Source organism: Peromyscus californicus, unplaced genomic scaffold (genome assembly GCF_007827085.1).
Source record: "Peromyscus californicus insignis strain IS unplaced genomic scaffold, ASM782708v3 Scaffold_19__1_contigs__length_69161282, whole genome shotgun sequence".
NCBI classification, from domain to species: domain Eukaryota; kingdom Metazoa; phylum Chordata; class Mammalia; order Rodentia; family Cricetidae; genus Peromyscus; species Peromyscus californicus.
In genome coordinates, this window is record NW_026294491.1 from 53379187 (window position 1) to 53401567 (window position 22381).

Sequence of the window (22381 nt, forward strand, 5' to 3'; positions counted from 1 at the left end):
TTCAGGAATATTATCATTGGGTCATACTGTAATTCTGTTTCTAGTTTCTAGGGGAACCATCCATGCTGATTTCCATAATTATTGCATGAGTTTGCATTCCTGCCAGTAGTAAACAAGTGTTCTTCTTTCCCAATATCCTTGCCACTGTCTGTTGCTGTTGTGTTCTGGATGATAGCCATTCTGATTTGGGATGAAATGGATGCCAAGGTAGTTAGAACTGCATGTGTGATGTCAATGTGCCTTCCTTTATTGCTCTCCACCTTATTTTTTGAGTCAGACTCTCTCTCTGAACCTGGGGCTTGCCAATACAATTAAACTGGCTGGCCAATAAGGCCCCTGGGACGATCCTATCTCTGCCTTCGCAGCAACAGGATTATAGCCGCAAGATACCATGCCTAAATCTTTATGTCAGTCCTGAGGATCATCCTCATGCTTGTATAGCAAGCACTTAAGCAATTGAGCCATCTCCCAGGCCCTCAATGCAGTTTTAGTTTACATCTTCCCTGATAGCTAAGGTCTGTATAGTATAGGTGGTATGTTTGAGGAGATCCCTAGACTCAGCCTTTGTGGAATCATCTTTCTTCTGCTGCTGTTATTGGCATCTGTCACTGTTTTCTTGTTTCCACACATTTCACTGTGTCCAAGGAATGGACCTATGCTGGGTTATTTTTGTTTCTGGAGAGTTTTCTGAGACTCAGTTGGCTCTGTTTTCCTTTAAGAGACTGGGGACTGGGATGTTCCTTGAAGAATTCACCCCATGAAGTCATCCGAAATTTTGAATGAATATCCAGCCTTGTAATCAATATTTCTTAAAAGCTGAGGCATTTTAGGAGACTTAGCCATTCCTGATTCTGACCAAAATGTAAGGAATTTCTCTACAGTGTCTTTAGACCCAGAAGTGTGCTGTACTAGTTCTTTGACCCTTGTGAGCTATGGACAAAATTCCTCCAAAGAGGTGAGAAGAGGAAAAGAGGAGTAACCACCACCAAGGGGATTCAATTTGTGTTAATCAGAGCCTTGTCCACTCTCTTAAATGATTGTTCTCTGCATCCATTCCTTTAGCCTGGGAGGCATAGGTAATCAACTTCTGTTTATTTCTGATTTTCTTCTTTTGCCCTTGAGGAGATCATTATTTCTATTGTACAAAAATGGTAGCCCAAACATTGGAAGCAATTAGAGCAGATGGCAGTGAATACTTTTGTGGTAAGAGACACTGATGCTTATAAACTGAATTTTCATTCTTTGGGCTTCTTCCTTCTTCTCTTTGCTATGACACATTCATTTGCTTCCCTTCAGGTACAAAGGGGACACAAAAATGAAAAGGAGGAAAAAAAATGCTTCCCCTGGTGTACAGAACTGAGAAGCTGTCAAAGGCTCATAGCAGGGAAAGTGTGCTCCTGTGTATTCAATCACTGAAATTAAGTGTTTTCGAAGGCAGTGCAGTCACGGGTCTATTGCATGGGGAAATAACATGTTGTAGTCCATCACTTAAAATGTTAACCTTGTCTCTTACTTGTGACTGCAAGCAGAAACATGTGCTGCACGCTTGCTGGTTAAATGGCAGTGTGTCAGCTCTGTGAAAAAGGCTAGCATGTATCTGTCAATCTTCAGATTTGACTCTGTGTGTAAGAATGCAAACACATGCATACACACATTTACGCATACACATACCCCTCCCTGCATGTTTCCACTTACCTTTAGTAACTTCCCCAGACTTAGCTTATCGCTTACTAGAAAATAAGAGTTAAATTTATTTCTGGTACTTAAGTGTATATTCTTTACCATGCTGTTTTTATTTCTAATCCTAACATTCTCTATTAGCGTAGTTACAATTACTTATATTTATTTATAGAAGGTTTTGTTTTGATTGTACTCCAATATCATTGGAGTATGCATATGCTAGAGTAAGCACATTGTAAGTATCATCCCAATAGTATGAATTATAGTATATGAGTAATCCACCAATTCTCAAAGATTTATATGACAAATATTTTAGATTTTGCCAGTCATATTGTCCCTGTTGTGACCTGGAAGGAGCCATAAATAACAGAAGTGAATTGCTAATGTTGTGCACCAGTATCAAACTGAATAGTCTACATTTGGACTGTAGTTTGAAGACCATTATGTACTACTGAATATTTCATGTAATTCTTCTATGGCATATGAAAATTTGATATCCACTAGGTCTTTCCTCAGTGTTTTTCACTGCATCAGCAGGAATGCTCTGTAGCAGGAAGTGCCACATTCCCTCCTTGAGGTCCTGACACCCTACCTGTCCTTGCTACACTCTAGGCAAGCCCATTCATTCTTCAGGGTCACTCCCCGCTCCATTAGCCTTGGGCTCACACTCAGCGTTTCTACTTCAATCTCTGATCAGAGTTATGTAGCCAGTCACTCAATGTCAATAGTTCCTGCCACCACCCTGACATTTCTGATCTACTTTACCCTGGCTTTTTTTTTGTTTCTTTCAGGGCAAACTATTCATTTTATATATTTATCTGTGATCTTGCTAGAAAGTAAGCTCCATGCCATCAGGGGATTTCTGTACTTTGTGCTTAGACCAGTGCCTGAGGTGTGGTGTGTGCTCAATAAATATTTGTTGGATGTAGGGATCTATCACTCTGGAGTGGTAGACAAGGAATCTATAGGGAACCTATGATTATTAAGCAAGATAACACCTGCTGAGTGAACTCAGTAAATCAGCCCTATTATTCTTATTATTGTTTTTAAGATTAAACACTAAGTGGGGAAAGTAACACCTCCCTGTATTTTTTTTTTTGTTTCGAAGATTAACGACCCTGAGAGTAAAATGCCTAGTGCCATGCCTGGACTTTTGAGGCATTCAATTACCGGAAAGTGAAATGATCCACAGACTTAGAATTCAGAAGAGGCATTGTTAGAATAGATATGATGATTCAAGTGGAGGAGAAGGCGAGGCTCTGGGAATTTATTTTCCTTGTAGACTATGATAGTCCTCTGAAACCCATAATGTTAGTAACTCATATATGTGAAGTATTGAGCTGGTAGCAGTAATCTTTGAGAAATCATGAAGGCAGGAAGCTTTCTACAGAAGAGGAAGGATAGATAGATTGGATGTAGGCAGAAGTCTCTGGCAAGAGATTCTTTTGACATTTCTCTGAGTGGTTGGGAAGTGCTGGATGTACAGAAGGACTTTCCCATGCCATTTTCTCATTGAGGAGGATTGATAAATACTGCATAAAGAAAGAGATCAAGGGTCAGAGGGACTCCAGGAAGAATAAATTATGCCAAACAAATTTAATTTGCTTTACATTCTCCGAAGAGTTAATAGATTACAGGTCGAGGCTCCATTAGTAATCGTGGAGTGTGCAAATGGTTGGCTTTTCTACTATGTATATTTTTTTGGTCTCACAGCTTCCTGAAATTATTTTAGATTGTGCAAATTTATTTTTAGTGTCAAGCTCTAAAAACAGAAGAGGCAAGAATTTTATTGACTTCACCTCTAAAGCTACCTCTAACAGCTCTCCTGAGTCTCTTGTCCCCTTGTCTGTGTTTTTTAAGTTTTGAATCAGTAACACTTTAGTTATCTTGGTATTTGTCCTTTTTTCCATGAAAATGCAAGCACTTCCAAAACAGGAAGGAGGTCATAAATTTTAGAGAATTGTCTTCCCATGAACTCACACAAATGTTTGGAATTTTAATTGGCCAACAGTTTTTAGTATCACTTAGCAATATAATGTGACTGTTGGTATAGTCAAATGGTTAGAGGACTGTAACTATTATTTACTAAGTGGCATGAAGACAATCATTTATTTAGGCAGAAAAAGCAAGAAAAACAAAACAATGAAAAGTGGGAAATAGTGTACAATGTAAATTCTCAGTTAATTAGGAATCATGTAGATATACAAGCCACTAATTAAGAATCTATGAACGGTACCTATGTCAGCTTCAAAGAATGACTTCTATGTAGAATGTTGAATGATATATCAGATGAAAAGGCAAATAAATTTAGTTTCATAGCAATTAAAAATATTATCAAATTATAGTGATTATTAAACTACTTTGAATTGCAGTGTAGTTATTACAAACCCAAAGGAGGACTGGCCACTCATTTCTTTAAGAGCTATGTTTTGGGCCACTCATGGTGTGCCAGGCATTGTGGGTCCTGGGGCTAGAACAAAAGCTCAGAAGCTCCCACGAAGCTTCATGGTCTGCTAGGGCCAGGCTTGCGTATGAAAACATGCGCACTGTGCAATATGGTGATAAGGGCTTTGACGGGACTAAAGGAGGGAGGGTAAAGGGTAGAGAAAAACACTGGCCGCAGGGACTCGTCGTTTCCACTTCCAAGACTTGCACGCCATGCAAGAAGGCCTTCTGGTGAGGCACCAGGAAGTGTCCTTCCTTGCCTTTGTCGGGCAGCTACGACCACAGAGATGCCCTCGCCTCAGCTCTCCTGCCACCCTAGCTCAGCGCATGCACTCACATAGGTCCTTCCTTTGCCTGATGTTCCATCTTGCTGATCAATGACTTCTTTCAAGGGAGCTCTCGGGGAGGTGCGAGTCCATTTAAGGTGACAAGGAAGATTTGCAGACACTGCACATTCCCCGAAGTTTCGAGAAGTGCTGACACTCACCAAGAAGAAAACAAATTGCATAAGCTTCCTAGCTGAGGCAGGGAGCTTTTGGCCTTTTATTTTTATTTACTTATTTAGGTTTTTTTTTTTTGTTGTTGTTCATTTGGGGCTGGATATATGGGGCTGGATAAACATGCAAAGGCATGTTCTGTCCTGTACAGTTCTTTCTCTGTGCTTGTGAGGAAGTGATTTACTCCATCTACATAACAGAAGTGAATGATTTGTCTTCCCAAGAAGAAAACTAAAGTTGAATTCTGAGCATCTTGGAAGTCATAGAGGAAAGAGATTATTGTAGGTGGAAGTGAACCCTTCATTGACCTATGACTTATGTATGCGACAGAGGGCATCATGGGAACCAGAAACCTCCTGCTGTTATCAACAGAAGGATTTCATGTGTATTGACAAAGATCCTTGTGTTAATTCTGTCAGAATTGTTTCCTTAATTGGCTCAAAGGGTGGTGGGTTAGAGGATGAATATATTGAAAGGTGAGCCTTCCCCACTTGTCCATAGGGCATTACCCTGAGAGTCTTCTATTGGGAGTGATCCTACCAACACTGTCAACTGTAAGAATGGAGGACAATCGACAATCCTTCTGGCAGAGGGCTTTCCAGCCCAGATTTCATCTTGTTCCTCTTCTTCCCCAGGTACCTGCTAAATAGTTAAGGCCACACTCACCTTTTTTTGACATTTGAATATTTAGTCCTTGTTTTATACAAAATCATGAATTATCAATGAGTGTATATAATTCTCTATGCCTTTACTATGCTAAAGAGAAATTTGGGCTCCTAGCCACTTGAGACTGAGTAATTAACACTGATATTCATTTGTTATCTACCACATTTAATAGGAAAACTTAAAGGGAAGGAAATAAAATTGGATCGGGTTATCATAGGGAAAATGGAGGATCTGAATCTTCTTTTCTAGCATAGAGGCTGTCTCCAAATGGAGTAGATAACAGGAAAAGGCATGTGAAAGTATATAGACCAAACCCAGTCAGTTGGAAAAAATGCAGCATTTTTGATAATTTAGGTTTAGGCACCCATTAGTTCACACACACTGTGTTAGAAAGGTGTGCTCATGTGTGTGTGTGTGTGTGTGTGTGTGTGTGTGCGTGTGCGTGTGCGTGTGCGTGTGCATGTGTGTGTGTATGTGTTTGTGTGTATGTGTGTGTATATGTGTGTGTGCGCGTGCGTGTGTGTGTGTGTGTGTGTGTGTGTGTGTGTGTGCATGTGTGTTTATGTATGTTAATAGTGTGTGTAGTATGTGTTCATGTATATCCGTGTCTCTGTGAGTATGTGTAATGTCTATAAAACCTATGTTGGATTAGTAGATGGAATAGTACTTTAGTGAGTTATGAAATAATTTGTAGTGGAGCAGTTTTCTTTTTTAGCAGAATGAGACATAACAATGACCAAAAATAACCTCCCTGCATTATCTGAATAAGGTTAAGAAGTGAAAAATAAATGTAGAAGGAGTTCTATGATATCCTGCCAGAATGATAGGGAGAAGGATTGACTGAGGTTGAATTCTGAAAGATACAGTTATAGGGAAGTGGGCCATATTTGATCAAAGACATGGATGTAATAATGGGGTAAGCCAAGCCATATTTTAGGAAGGGCATCCCAGGAAGAAACAGGAGTAAAAGGTCTCAAGTGGGCATTTGCTTCACATGACTCCAGTCTCCAGTTGAACACATTTGAGCCTCCATTTCCTCAGCCTCAAAATGGACAGAACAACACTTCATCTTCCCATCCACTGGGCTGGGACGGACTGGAATAGTTTCAGAAAGGCTTCCAGGCCAGGCCAAGCTCACTCCAAGCTGGATAATAGTTAGTAGAGCTAATTGTAGCAATTTAAAAATGTTCTCAAATCGATGGCAGACACCATGGAATTGTTTTCCTTTGATGCCCTTAAGTACCTAATTAATGTCTGGTTGATCCAGATATTTTTACTGAGTGTCAGGAGCTTTCAGCTCCTTTGTAGTTCTGTGGCTGGGCTATGGATCTGCTCACCAGATTAACACATAAGGCTTGTGCTGCTGAAGTCTTCACATGCCCTTGAGTCCACTCACACCACCTTGCCTAACTTGGTTCTGTTGAGCATCAGGGACCTTGATCACCGACCCTGAGCTTGAGTGTTATTTAGGTGCAAATTCCATGGTTCCCCCTTTTTGAGATCTATATCTCTCCCTTCTGGCCCTTGCCTTTGATTAGCCCAATGCACCTTGAAGCCAGATTCTCATCTGAGTGACAAGCGCCTCTACTCTACCTCCTGAACTTCTGATTCCCTGGCTCTGGGGTGGCAGTGAGCAGGGTCTGTATTTTATTAAGTGCTGAGCTGAGAAACAGTGTTTGAAACATCATCTGTAAAGTGAAAGGAAAGGCTTTTGCCACAACTGTTCTATCTCTGGCCCTGATAGCCAAGCTTTCCCAGTTCTTTTAATGAAGACTTGGATGACAGTTCAGATAACCTGGTTCACCCAGTTTTGTAGCTGATAGAGCCACCTCAGTCTTTACAGCTTTTCCCCAACTTATTCCCTCTTTAGTCTCCCCCTGCTTGCCTTCCTTTCTGCATTCTGTGTTGGCATGAGTGAAATAAAGGAATACAGGCATGGTGGTATAGGTTGGAATCCTAGCAGTTGTTGTTGTTGTTTTAATAGGAGATATGGTCAGTAGAATCATAAGTTCCAGACCAGCGTCGGTAACTTGGTAAGACCCTGTTTCAAAATAAAATGTAAAGACAGGGCTATAGACTAAGTGCAGCTCAATGATAGAGCACTTGCCCAGCATGTAGAAGGCTCTAGGTTCAAACTCAAGTAACATTAAATTATATAACATATATATAACTTCATAAGAAGTTACCTTTGTGTTGGTTTTATTTCACTAGAGCTAGCTCTATGGTGAGATCAGCTGAAAAGGCTGGCTTAGCTCTCATTCTTCGAGACCATGATGTAGCTCTTGCAGTTTCCAACGATGCTCAAGCACATTCCATTTATACTCCTTTTTTAATTACTATACCGTATATATATGTATATATATACACACATACACACACAACATACAATTTCTTAAATTGTGGAAAAACTTAGGCTTTTAGTTTTTTTGTAGATGTAAAAAATGAAGAGTCATGCTTTATCCAGTCCCTAAGCCCCATGGTGATTACGTTAAGTCTACATTTTGGAACTATAGACCTGGGGGGGAGGGTGGTCTGCATTTTCTTTTAGAAAATATACTACCTCTTCAAGAAACATCATTTTCTAGTTTACCTCTCAGAAATACTCCAGGGCACAATTCTCTATGTTAGTATAGTTATTAGCATTACAAATATGTACTCTCTTTTTTTCTGTACTCTCTTTTCTTAAACATTTTTTTTTATTGATTCTTTGGGAATTTCACATCATGCATCCCAATCCTGCTCATTTCCCAGTTCCTCCATATCCACCCCTCACCCCCATAGTGTCCTCTGGAAGAAAATTTAAAAATATTAATTAAAAAAGAAAAGAAGGCAAACAAAGAAACCCAAAACTCCACCTCACTCCTCTGTTTTTCCTACTTTGCCAGCACCTCTTCATGCGTCTTAGTGGCACTGGGAGCTGTGGTGTGTCACACAGTGCACCCTTTTGTCCACCCAGCTTTACTTGCAGATATTCACTGTGATGGTTTGGTTCAGGGTTTCCTTCTTTTCTTTTCTTTTTTTAACAGCAATTAATCTCTCTCTCTCTCTCTCTCTCTCTCTCTCTCTCTCTCTCTCTCTCTATATATATATATATATATATATATATATATATATATATATATATTTAAATTTCCCCTTCACTTCCAAGCTTGTTTCTAGAAATTAAGACACATACATAAACAGACAAGATGCTAAGAGTAATTAAAAAAATATATTTATTTAATTATTTACTTTATATCTGGGCTGCTATTTCTCCTCCCTCCTCTCCTCCCAGTCCCTCCCCACCCCTCTGATCCCACCCCTCTGATCCCACCCCTCAATCCACTCCTCCTCCATTTCTGTTTAGGAAAGGGCAGGTCTTCTGTGAGTATCAACAACACATGGCATGTCAAGTTGCAGTAAGACTAAGCACTTCCCCATGTATTAAGGCTGGGCAAGGTGACCCAATATGAGGGGTAAGGTCCCCAAAGCAAAATTCCCTTCTTAATGACTGCCTCCAATCTGCCTCTAACCTATTGTGAGAGGACTTCTTAGGTACAGATGTGTGCAGAGCTCAGGATTTCCATCTTGGTATGACAGTAACTGTACAGAGGCATGTACCTGCTGATGCTTTACCTTGAGGAAATCACAGTTTCTGTTCTGAGTTTTAAGTATTTATCCTCCTACCAAGCTCAGATACTACGTAAGACATGCGCTAAGCCTCACATGTGCTGTGACTTTCATGTCTTTGCTTTTGAAAGCCTGCGGCTTTAAAGTGACCAGGGACTGAACAAGAAAACTGAAAGCTTTGGGAGTAGAACTGAAGACCGATGATTCTCCTCAGTCCTGCTCTGAGGAGATTCTCCAAGTCTCCTCTGACCTTCACTTAAACCGCTGGGCTATTCAACTTGTCACCTAAAGTCAGTCTGCCTCTTACTTGTGCAGGTGTTGGCTTGGTTCAACACAGCTCACAAAGAGAAGAGGAAAGGGCCACATGGGGGCGGGGTAGATCTGAGTACTCCAGAAGCCGAATGTCCCTATAAAACAGGGATGCTTGGTGGCAGAGTCAGTGAAAAATGATCCCAATTACATAAAGCAAAATGCCAGCCATCAAGGAGAACATTTTAATTCTCTCTAGTCTGGGCTATCCATGATTTTTTTGTGCAAGATGCAATACATATCTGTAAGAGTAAGAGTTGGAATCAACTCTGCCTGTTAGGTTCAAGGGAGCCTGAGCTGAGAAAAAAAAAAAAGAAAAATTTTGGAGCTGAGCACAGAGGCATAGCTTATCCTTGTTCATATTCTTCCTCTATTTGGGTTAGTTGTCCAAGGAAAAGAGGGTGACTACTTTTTACTGAGGCATTTAACATTTTCCATTGCTAGCCTTGCTACCCAGTATAAGACACAAGCCAAATTATCTCTTTTCCAGGGCAACTTTTCCTTCCAGTTCTGCCGGAGGTGGTCCAGGCCTCACAGTTGGTTTCCCCACAGAGTGCCACACGATGGCGACAATGTCACAGTGGAGACCAGTCAGCTGCTACTGCTTGACGTGAACACAAGCCTCCTGAACTCGCTGCACATTAAAGGTCTGTGGAGTTTGAACAGCAAGTAGCGTCGTCCCCTGTGAGTCTTTCACTCATGGGGAAGGGGAAGGAAGGGGGAAGGTTCTGGAGACGTTTCAACATTTGATTGACAATTTATTTTGAAACCAAATTGAGTCCTGTTTTTAAAATGAAACGTAAGAAATGGTCAGAGGAGTTCAAAGGAAAAGGCCATTCTTTTCAGCTCTTTTAAAACTCAGAGCTTAATTACTTTATTTTTTTCAAAAACAAGAAAGTTAATAGTGTTCTCCAGGAGCAGCTGCCTTGCCCAAGCGCTTTGTAGTCCTGCTTATCCAGGGCAACCCCCACAATATAGCAAAATGCCTTGAAATTGGTTAATGCTGCTGCCTTTGAAATCCTCTGCCAAGAAAGCAATGTCTTCCTGCATTTACCCTGTTGTGGTTTTGACTTCTTGGTCCCGTGGAAAGTCATATAAATAGGCTTCCTTAGTGCAAAACCATCCACATAGCTCTAGGGTGTAGGAAGTTAGAGGAGCCTGGGAATTCAAATTTCAACTCATCTACCACATGGCTGTTGGTCACTTCAACTCTTCGTGTATTTATTCTTGTATCTGTTAAGTGATAACCAAACACACTGGCTGCTTCAGGGGCTGATAATAAGAAGTAGGTATGAAAGTGCCTTTGCTCATTGTATGGGAGAAATGCTTAGTTATGGATGTCTCTAAAACTTGAGGCCAAAACACCAGTAGTTAAGTATAAATGCTTGAACACAAGTGCATGTATATACCCTTGTTACTAAGAGCATATCTGCACAACCAAATGTTTGGAAGAGGGTTAGATAAAGTACTCTCGGGATCTGTTTCTTACAGACTGAATCAAGTTTTTCTGGCCAGTTACTGTGGCATTCTTTATTCTGGAAGCTGCTTTTATTTTCCCTTTGATCCCAGGCGAGAAGGAGTTTTCTGTCAAGTCAGTTAATTAGTGTCCTTTAAGAGGTAGAATGTCTGTCACATTAGGTTTTTGCCCTGCCTTTGTGTTTTTTCTATGTATGTATGTGTATATATGAATGAATGTAGTATGTATGCATGCATGCATGCAGCTCAGTAGCTATGGGGGGTATGTATGTATGTATGCAGCTTAGTGGCTATGGGGAGTAGTATGTATATATGTATGTGGCCTAGTGGCTATGGGGAGTATATAAAATATGTATACAAAATATATGTATATATGTATGTATAAATATATATGTGTATATATATAAATGTAGGTATGCAGCTTAGTGGCTATCAGAGTATTATGTATGTGTGTATATAATGTGGCTTAGTGGCTATGGATAGTAATGTATGTACATATGTGGCTTAGTAGCTGTGGGGAGTATGTATGTATGTATGTATGTATGTGTGTATATATGTGTGTGTGTGTGGCTTAGTGGCTATGGAGAATATGTATGTATATATATGTACATAAGTGGCTTAGTGGCTATAAGGAATGTCAGTCTATCAGTCACTGTGAATATCCTGAAGACTAGCAATGACAAAGTCAAAATAGAGACTTAGAACAGCATCTAAAATGTTTTACTTACTAAGCTTAAAACTGGAACCATTCTCGTAGAACCTGAGTTATGCTGGAGGATGGAATACCCTGCTGTTGCTCAAGGGCCTTGGCCTTTTGTTGTCAAAACCATCCAGAAATACCTTTCCAGCTCAAAGTCTGGGTTTTCTAAATATGGTCTCTGGATATATGCTTATTTCTTAGTAATATTTAATCAAGAAATAGTGTTGAAAAGACAAGATATGAAAGATGAGGCATCAGCTGGGCTTCGAAGGGCCGGACAAAGGAAGGGCCATGTGCAGCAAGTATACAGCTTCTCTCTATCAAGTCACAGCTGCAAGTAACCCACACACTTTATCCCCACTCATGGTTTCCCATGGTCTTCTTAGATTAGACAATACTTCACTCTTGTGCTGTGTAGAGTCAATGAGCTGTATTTGGAAGGACAGACTCTCATTCTGGGGAATGGGAGGATAAGGAGTGGATATCAGCTTTTTCACACTGAGTGTGCAGGAGTTCTTTGCGGGGAGGAGCATTGCCTCCAGAGAAACTGAGATTTTTATCAGAGAGACATGAGTTGTGGATCTAGAAATAATGAGAACAAGGAAAAGACAAAGATCAAATTTTGTTCAACAGATAATTTGTGACTGCTTATTAACTGGCCTGAGAATTCCCTGAGATACAAGGAAAAGTGAAGAAAACTATTAATGTCAGTAACAAGCAATATTACCAAAGGAAAAATAGCTAGGGGAGTAAATATGACAGATCGAAGTTTCTAGTTCTATCGAAGGCAGTTGATAGATATGGGCAGTGATGTATAGTGAGGAGTGCGAAGTTATTAGAGTTGAAATGTGGGGAGGATTCAGAACACGCCAGATTTGAGGTGTGGCAAGTAACACAAGTCAGTAAAATGTTTGCTGTTCAAGCATAATAACACAAGTTCCATTCCCGAACTCATATGAAAACGTCAGGTGTACTGACATGCACTGTAACCCCAGTGCCAGGGAGACACACATGGGCAGATCCCTGGGGCTCACCGGCCAGGCAGTCTAGCCTAATTGGTGAGCTCCAGGGCATGAGCCATCTTATCTCAATGAAGGTACATAACATTTCTGAGAATAACAGCCAAGGTTGACCTCTACATGAACGTGCCCACGTATTCTCAGACATGTACATCCACCCACCTAAAAGAGAGCATGCCATTTTTTCCAGACTTGAGTTTTGATCACATGGATAATCAAAGTTGGAGGAACTTCCCTACCTTACTTGCTGAGAGTCCATGTTTCTAGTAGCCAGCCTAATGACAGACTTCATTCTTGGTTTTACTATAACCCACTACAGTGATTCCTGTTGTCTCAAGCCTCACTTAGGTGTTACATACATCCACACTTACATCAGTATCATTTTATTCCTGATCACTGTAATTTTGGACCTGAATTACTATAGATTGCCTCTTTCCCAGTGCTTCTAGTTTTTTTTTTCTTTAGAATCCAGTTTCATTTATTACAGCAAGATTGCTAAACTGCTGTGTGTTCTAGCTTCCTTTGTAGCTGGGCATAGTCTTGTGCTAACAACTAGCCTGTGAGATCTAAGAGGAAAGTTGCATGGGATGTATGGGAAGTTTTTTTTTTTTATAGTAGAGATGATGCAGTAGGGGGCATGTTTGTACTTTATTTCTTTCTCCCTTCCTGTTACATAAATGTGACAGCTGAATCAGCCACTATATTAGATCATTAGGTCATTTGGTAAGGATGGAGAAGAAGTAACATGAAATGAACTTGGGACCTTGATAACTCTGGAGTTGCTATGGTAGTATTGAAATGGCCACTTTAAAAAACTGTAATATTTTATTCATTCTTTGAGAATTTCATACATGCATGCAATGTATTTTTTAATTTATTTAAAAAATTTTAATTTTACATACCAACCCCCCTTTCTCCCTCCCTCCCCTTCTCCTGCCTACCCCCTACCTACCCCCCATCCCACCCCCTAGCCACTCCTCAGAGGGGGTAAGGCTTCCCTTGGGAAGTCAACGAAGTCTGGCATACCAAGTTGAGGCAGGACCAAGCCCCTCCCTCCTGCTTAAAGTCTGAGTATGGTATCCTATCATAGGGAAGGGGCTCCAAAAAGCCAGTTCATGCACCACTGCTTGGTGCCCCACAAATGGATCAAGCCACACAACTGTCACCATCATTCCAAGGGCCTACTTTGGTCCCATGCAGGTTCCCCAGCCATCAGTCCAGAGACTGTGAGTTCCCACTAGCTTGGATCAGCTGTTTCTGTGGTTTTCTTCATTATGATCTTGACCCCTCCTTGCTCATATGATCACTCCTCCCTCTCTTCAACTGGACTCCAGGAGCTCAGCCCAGTGCTTGGCTATGGATCACTGCATCTGCTTTCATCAGTTACTGGATGTAGGTTCTATGATGACAGTTAGTGTAGTCACTAATCTGATTACAGGGGAAGGCTGGTTCAGGCGCCCTGTCCACTATTGCTTGGAGTCTTAGGTGGGGTCATCCTTGTGGATTCCTGACATTTAAGGGATTGCTCAACATCCTAAGCCATCAGGGAAATGCAAATCAAAATGACACTGAGATACCACTTTACACTTGTCAGAATGGCTAAGATCAAAGACACTGATGTCAGCTTATGTTAGAGAGGATGCGGAGTAAGGGGAACACTCCTCCACTGCTGGTGGGAGTGCAAACTTGTACAGTCACTTTGGAAATCAGTATGGTGGTTTCTCAGAAAACTGGGAATCAATCTGCCTCAAGACTCAGCAATACCACTCTTGGGCATATACCCAAAGGATGCTCAATTATACCACAGGGACACTAGCATTTTTGATCATACTCATCCCCAACTCCTTGTCCTCACTCCTTCCAGATCTACTTCCTAAACCATAACCCCTCCAGACTTCCTGTTTTAATGCACCTCTGAGTCTAAGTGGGTAGCCCATATGTACATGGCTGTGAGATCATCCACAGGAGCATGGTCGACCTACCTGTGGCTATAACCCTGACGAAGAAAACTGACAGAATGTCCCCCAGCAGCCAACAGCTCTCTATAGCTCCTGAGCTGGGGGTGAGAGCTCAGGAGCCCCTCCCCTCTCTATGCAGGAGTAAACCCACTTTTGAAATGACCTATTTGGAGGGAAAATAAGATTCCTTGTATTGAAGTCCTTGCAATTTGCCTTTTGTGCTGTGTGCTAAGGTTAATCCTATCGGTGTTAGCTTGTGCCTTCTAAACGTATGTCATATCCTATTGTTACTTCTCTCTTCAAAACCCTGTAATGATTTCACTTCTCTCCAAGAGTAAAATCCAAAGCCCTTACTGTTTGTTAACCTCAGATTTCTTCTTTGATCTTGTCATCCTTATATACTCCAAATAAGCCCTTCTGTGAATCTACTGGTGGCCCTTAGACCGCCACGCTTAATGTCCTTTGCCTAGAATATTTGTCCTCTGGATTCATGTAGCTTACCCATTGTGTTTATATGCTCTCTGAGGAAATATCAGTGTATCAGAAAGAACTTACAGGGCAACTTTTCCAAAATCGCAGCAACCTCTCTTAGGATTCTGGAGGTTGGTTTGGCTTTCTTTCTTCATAATTTTATTATCTCATGCCATATTTTAAATGTACTCATTGGTGCAAAGTATGTTTCTCCTCATAGAATAATCCTCAAACCAAAAATATTCACTAATATGTTGACTGTTTTCTTGTCAGGATTTAGAATAGTGTGGAACAGATAATGGTTTCCCAAAAGCTGTGAGGTGATTGTTGCATGAACAGGCCAGCAAATGATATACAGTTCAAGGTGTGGGTGAAATCTATTGCAGCTATTAAAATAATTCCTGCTTTCTTGGATATTATCTTTCCCAATTAATTTATTTTCAGTCTCCTTAGTTGTTTCAGTGATACATATGCATGTCCATGCATACATACATGTATGTATGTACACACATATGAAACATATATTCACATATACATACAAATATATATGTATATACAGGTATACAAAAGTATACACATATATAATTATGAATTCTCAGCAGCATAAATCCTTTACCAAGTTATTTTTCTTTTTCCAAAATATGTAGAGGAATATCTTTACTGGTGAAGGAAGAACTGCAGTTCTCAATATGTGGTTTATGTTCTATAGCTCTATTTTGACCCATAGTATCTACAGAAGAACTTGGAAAATAATAAGAACTCAACATGAGATCAAATCATTGTCTCCATCACCAGGAGCAACTCAGTCTCTGAATGTCTCTTATGGCCTTCATTTTTCATAACCATGCATAAAATCAGAAAAGGAACCGAGTAAAATTTTCTTTAATTTTCTCATTCCGTCTACAGGCTGAGATAAACTAGGAAAAATTTCAAGGCTGGAAGAGTTCCTTCAAAAGACTTTAGGGAACAAAAGTCTGAAATATTATGGCATTTACATGTGTAAGTGTGCAGGTGGGGACAGAGTATCTGTGTCAGCATTGCCCCATAGCCACTCTCTCTACAGTAGTTTTGGGAGAGTCTTTAACGGGCTCTGAAGCTCACTGACTTGGCTAGACTGGCTGGCCGGTGACTGTGTGGATTCTTCTGTCTTGGCCTTCTCAGTGCTGGGATGATCTACTGTGCCGCTCTTAGCTTTCTTTGTGAGTGCTGGGGATCTGAACTCGGGTTCTCATGCTTGCACAGCAAGCTCTTTACCAACTACGCTATCACCCCCATACCTCTTCTTTTAATTATTCTTAAATTGTATTGAAATAAGCCAGATTTTTGTGATCATGATAAAGAAATTCAGAGATATCTACTTTAGTTTTATTTCGGAGTGCAAACACATTTACCTGTTGAGCTATTTTGTCATCTCTCCTCAGTATTATTTTATTCTAATTAGAAAAAGACACACAACTTTAATTTGTGGGCCATCTTTATTTCTCTCCTACTTGTCCTCTCCTGTTTATTGTTTTTTTTTGAAGGAGAGTCTCTAGCCTAAGCTGGGTTCTAAATCCCTATAGCTGAAGAGGGCTTTGAACTTCTGATCCTTTTGCCTCTAGTTCCTATTGCTGGGATTACAGGCAGACATCACAGTGAAGTGCTGGGTATGGAACCTCATCATGCCAAGCAAGTCCTATCAGTTGTATATATTCCCAACTGCCAACATTTTTTGTTGTTGTTATTAGGGCTACTGTTAAACACAGAAGAGAATTAATCACTTATTACTAATGAGATGGGGTGGAAATAGGCATTTTGCCTTCATTTCAGTAATTATACTTTTTGTTCTTTTATGTTAGGATGCCCAATAGCTATAGGCATTTCTGAATTAAAACTTATCATTTTTTATTCCAAGTAATTACGAAGAGCAATAAAAACAAGGAAGGAAAGTTCCCCTCTTTCAGAGCATTATGCATCCCAGGCAAGGATCTTCTGCAGTTGAGGAAACATTTATATTTCCTGAATGAGGCAATGAATCTCTTTCTCATCTGGTGGTCAAGCAGCTTAATGTTAAGTGGCTGAGAGATAATAATTAACTAAGTGTTAATTAGGGGAGGATAGGCCATCCTCATGGTGTAGAGCCTTTATATTTTAGGTATCTCTCTCTGTATGTCTCTCTCTCTCTTACATACACATACAAAAACTATGATAAATACAAGTTGGTGGATACATTAATTTGAGAATCCAGTGTGTATATAGATATGTGTATGTATGAGTGTACACATGTAAATATGTAATTAAAACATCATATTTTACCCTATAAGTATATACAGTATAAGGGATGACATTTTGTAGTTTCTGATTTCTCACAATGCCATTTCTTTAAAATGCTTCACCAGAAGCTTGCTTCCAATTTCCCTTGCTGCTTAGTAATACACTGCTTGCCCTTAATGCGATTTTCTATTTCTTGGTCTACTGGTGTATACCACGACAGTTAAATGCTTGGCAGGCTTTCAAGCCAGAAGGAACCAAGTTAGATCTAGGCCTCAGCATCCACCATCTCTGTGACCTTGGTTAAACTGAGAGTCCCTATAAGCCTCAGGATTCTCCTTCCTGGGGCAGTACCAGATTGTAATGACTTCAGAAGTCACAGCGATACAAGAGCAAGCATTTGTGACTGTTGCGAGGCAGTATTACTATGCACTCCCCAGGTCATAGGGATGTTTTGAGTTAAATGAGGAAATATTTTTAAAGCCATTAGTTTTTGACAGAGCCTGGTCCAGAATAAGAACTCAATTAACGTTAGTTGTTTCTTTTGGACTAGCAGAGATAACAGAGGAGATGGCTGAGAATCAGACCTAAGTTAAAATTTTATTTACAGATAGCAGCTGCTTCTATATATAAAGCAAACTGGATTACTGAAAGAATTAGCTCGATAATAAAGACTTTGGATTGCTTTTGCCCCTGTTATCTTCAGGATGTACACTGAAGTGTTTTTCTTTCCTTTGCAAGAAAAGAAAGGATAGGAGATGGAAACAGCAGAATCTCATCTGCCTGCCTCTTCTCTCCTTGTTGCTCGGGCTTCATGGGTCATATGGCTTTTCTAGTGCAACTGGGAATGTGCTCTCATTTCCTTTAAAGCTGTTTTTAGTTCACAGTTTTAAGGACACTCAGATCTTTTGGATCTATTATATTCAGAACTTGTATAGTATAAACATCATTATTACTTCATCGTTGAGATGAAGCATCCTTTATTTTTAGTTTATTAATTATTTGAGAATTTCACACATGCACATAACACATTTGGATTATATTCAGTATCCATTACTCCCTACAGTTCCTTCTAGATTCAACTTCTACTCCATCCCCTCTCACTACTTCATGCCCCTTTTAAAATAAAAGCTTACTGAGTCCAGTTAGTGTTACCCATACGAGGTAGAGCCAGTGGAGCATGTGGTGGATTCCTAAAAAGATGAGTTTCCTTCGCCTAGTAGCCATCAACTTACAAGAGCTCCTCAGCTGGGGTGGAAGCTCGGGGGCCCCTCCCCTTCCCGTGCTGGCATTCTGACTGGCTTATTTTGTACAGATTTTGTGCCAGTCACCATAGCCGCTGTGATTTTATGGGTGCCGTGCCATTTCTTAACCCACTGTCGAACCCATTGTGAAATGTCTTCATCTTTGGAAAGGTTTGGAGGATTTTAGGGTGCAACATCAAGTGCTGACCCCAGCTTGCCTTCTTATCCCTGGTGTGTGTGTGTGTGTGTGTGTGTGTGTGTGTGTGTGTATGTGTGCGTGTGTGTGTGTGTGTGTGTGTGTGTGTGTGTGTGTGTGTGTGTGTGTGTATGGGTGTGTTTGTTTTTGCTAGGACCTGAAAGAACAACATAAATGAAGGAATAATTTTGTCCCACATTGTGAAGTGTTTGTCTGTTGTTGTGCTAAGGAGGGCATGACAAAGCAGGGCAGCTTATATGGGGGACTTGAGGCAGAGAATAGAAAAGAGGCCAGGGCATGGTAGAGCCTCCAATATAGTCCTCTAGTGACCTGAGGCCCCCTACAAGGTCCTACTTTCTGTGTCTTACCACCTCTCAGTGATGTGAACTCATCCAGGGATCAATCCAGTGCTTAGGTCAGGGTCCTCAGGATCTAATTGTCTTGGTAATGTCCTCACAAGCACATCCTGAAGTCTGCTTTACTAATTTCAGTTCAATTAAGTGTAGCATCAAGACTAAGCATCCCTCTAGGGACTTGTATACTTTTTTGCTCCTTATTGACACCAACCTAGCCTCAGATTCTGTTGGTATTTCAGATCCACTTTACAACAGAAAAACCAGAAAATGCTGCAGATTGCTCTATGTATGCAGTAGTCGTAGACACCAGCCTGGGTTGAAAGGAAGTAGATCTGATGACAGGCTGGAGTTTTTCTCATACTGAAATAATCTATTTTAAGGGTTCTTTCTGCAATAGGATGTCTTGGTTGATAAGAGATGTGAAGTTGGAAAAATTTGTTCCGAACTGGTAGGCTTAAAATAATTTACCTATAAACTGCATGTGAAAGAAGACTGAATTACTTACTTTCTTGGTCAAAATATGGCCACCTGTCTTAGTTAGGGTTTCTATTGCTGTGAAGAGATACTATGACCATGGCAACTCTTCTCTTTTTTTTGGGGGGGAGGGTCAAAAATATATATTTTTTTATTTTATAATTTAATTTAATTTTGCGTATCAGCCACGGATTCCCCTGTCCTCTCTCCAACCCATCCCCCATTCCCATCTCCACCAGGGCAAGGACTCCCCTGGGGATTCAGCTCAGCCTGGTAGATTCAGTCCAGGCAGGTCCAGTCCCCTCATCCCCTCATTCAGGCTGAGCAAAGTGTCCCTGCATAGGCCCCAGGCTCCAAACAGCCAGCTCATGCACTAAGGACAGGTCCCGGTCCCACTGCCTGGGTGCCTCCCAAACAGTTCAAGCTAATCGACTGTCTCACTTATCCAGAGGGCCTGATCCAGTTGGGGGCTCCTCAGCTATTAGTTCATAGTTCATGTGTTTCCACTAGTTTGGCTATTTGTCCCTGTGCTTTTTCCAATCATGGTCTCAACAATTCTCGCTCATACAATCCCTCCTCTTTCTCACTGATTGGACTCCCAGAGCTCCACCTGGGGCCTGGCTGTGGATCTCTGCATCTGCTTCCATCAGTCATTGGATGAGAGTTCTACCACAACAGTTAGGGTGTTTGGCCATTCGATCACCAGAGTAGGTCAGTTTGGGCTTTCTCTTGACCATTGCCAGTAGTCTATTGTGGAGGTATATTTGTGGATTTCTGGGGACCTCCCTAGCATTTTGCTTCTTCCTATTCCCATGGGGTCTTCATTTATCATGGTCTCTTTTTCCTTGTTCTCCCTCTCTGTTCTTGATCCAGCTGGGATCTCCCACTCCCCTAAGCTCTTTTTCCCTCAAACCTTGCCCTTCATTACCCGCCCTCACGTTCAGGTTGTTCATGTAAATCTCATCCATTTCTCTGTCAATGGGCAAGAATCTGGAAACAACCTAGATGCCCTTCAACTGAAGAATGGATAAATAAAATGTGGTACATATACACAATGGAGTACTACTCAGCAGAGAAAAACAATGACATCATGAGGTTTGCAGGCAAATGGATGGATCCAGAAAAAAATCATCCTGAGTGAGGTAACCCTGACTCAGAAAGACAAACATGGTATGTACTCACTCACAGGTTTACTAGATGTAAAACAAAGGATGACTAGACTGCTACTCACAGCTCCAGGGAGGCTACCTAGTAAAGAGGGCCCTAAGAAAAACACAGGGATCACCCAATGACCATGACAACTCTTATAAAGGAAAACATTTAATTGAGGTGGTGGCTTACAGTTTCAGAGTTTCAGTCCATTATCATCATGGTGGGACATGGTGGCATGTAAGCAGACATGATGCGGAGGGGTAGCTGAGTGTTCTACATCTTACAGGAAACAGGAAGTAGACTGTCACAGTGGGCGGTATCTTGAGCATATATGAGACCCCAAAGCCTGCCTGACACACTTCCTCCAACAAGACCACACCTATTCCAAAAATGTCATTCCTCCTAAAAGGGTCACTCTCTTCGGTTGCCATTTTCTTTCAAACCACCTCACCACCCTTCTGGCAGAGGATTTGGGGTGGCAAATTGACTCACTGAAGTTTGGTTAACAAAATGGACCCTGGGTCAATTCTGAGGCAGTCTCAGATTCTTCAGTGGATTTGATAAGTCTGCTAGCCCCTGGATAATAACATCTCTCTCCCATTGGTAGAAAGAAAATAGATTGTAGTATGTGTAGTCCTGTGGATGAGGAGCAGTGAAGGACTGGGCAATTGTACTGCCTACATTTGCCAGCAGGTATTTCATATGATCCAAAGCAGATTAAGTCTATATCAGAAAGTATTAACCTGAGTACTTTTGAAAACTACTCAGGGCTTCCTTTACCTTGGATGCTTTTATGTATCCAGTCTTTTCTTGGTGACTGGTTGATTTAACTTTCATTATGGAAAGTTAGTTTCTGTAAGGCTAAGTGGACCATTGACAGAATTTATAATCTACTGAGAACTTGTTTTAATTTGTGTTGTTATATGTGCATACATGTTGGAGTATGCATGTGGAGGTATGTGTGTGTGTGTGTGTGTGTGTGTGTGTGTGTGTGTGTGTGTGTGTGTAGGCTATAGGACAACTTTGAGTGTCATTCCTCAGGTTTTGTACACTCTTTTTATTGTTATTGTTTGCTTTGTAATATTCCTTTACATAATGTGAATATATGTCACTGTGATTGATTTAATAAAGAAGTTCACCAGCCATATCTGAACAGAATAAGATTAGGCAGGTGAGCCAGACTAGGAGAATGCTGGGAGGAAGAAGGGCAGAGTTTGGAGTTGCCAGTCAGACTCAGAGGGAGCAGGAGATGAATGTGCCATGTTAATAAAGGTACTGCCATGTGGCAGAGCATAAATAAGGATTATGAGTTAATTTAAAATGTAAAAGCTAGTTAGTAATAAGCCTGAGCTATAGATTGAGCATTTGTAATTAATGAAAGCCTTAGTGTATTTATTTGGGAGCTGCTGGTGGGACAGAAATGTCTGTCTACAAATGTTTTGCTTTGGGTTTCTTACTAGCTTAGAGCTCACAAGTTTCTAGACTGGCTGACCAGTAACTCTTAGTGATTTGCCTGTCTCTGCTTCCCTAGTGTTTACAAGCTTATGACTGTGTTCAGTTTTATTTTATTTTTATGTGAGTTTTAGGGATTGAGTTCAGATACACATGCTTGTTAGGCAAGCATTTTACCAATTGAAGTATCTCCAGCCCTTGACTTTCTCCAACACATTCGTGTGTGTGTGTGTGTGTGTGTGTGTGTGTGTGTGTGTGTGTGTGTGTATGTGTGTATGTATGTGTGTATGTGTAGCATGCACATGGATGTCACAGGACAACCTCAGGTGTTGACCCTTGCCTTCTATCTTGTTTGAAACAGGGTCCCTCATGGTTTGGTGCTGCATATGCCAAGCTACCTGGTCCACAAGGTTCTGGGAATTCTCTT

At 40.9% G+C, this 22381-nt stretch overlaps 1 protein-coding gene across 1 annotated transcript in view; it reads left to right on the top strand.

Annotated features, from left to right (window-relative positions):
• Pkhd1 (PKHD1 ciliary IPT domain containing fibrocystin/polyductin) overlaps positions 1–22381 on the top strand; it is a 471509-nt gene that overhangs the window by 139423 nt on the left and 309705 nt on the right. The window contains exon 35 of the mRNA XM_052743962.1: positions 9697–9853. Within this exon, the coding sequence (XP_052599922.1) occupies positions 9697–9853 (157 nt within the window). The remainder of the gene's footprint in view (positions 1–9696; positions 9854–22381) is intronic.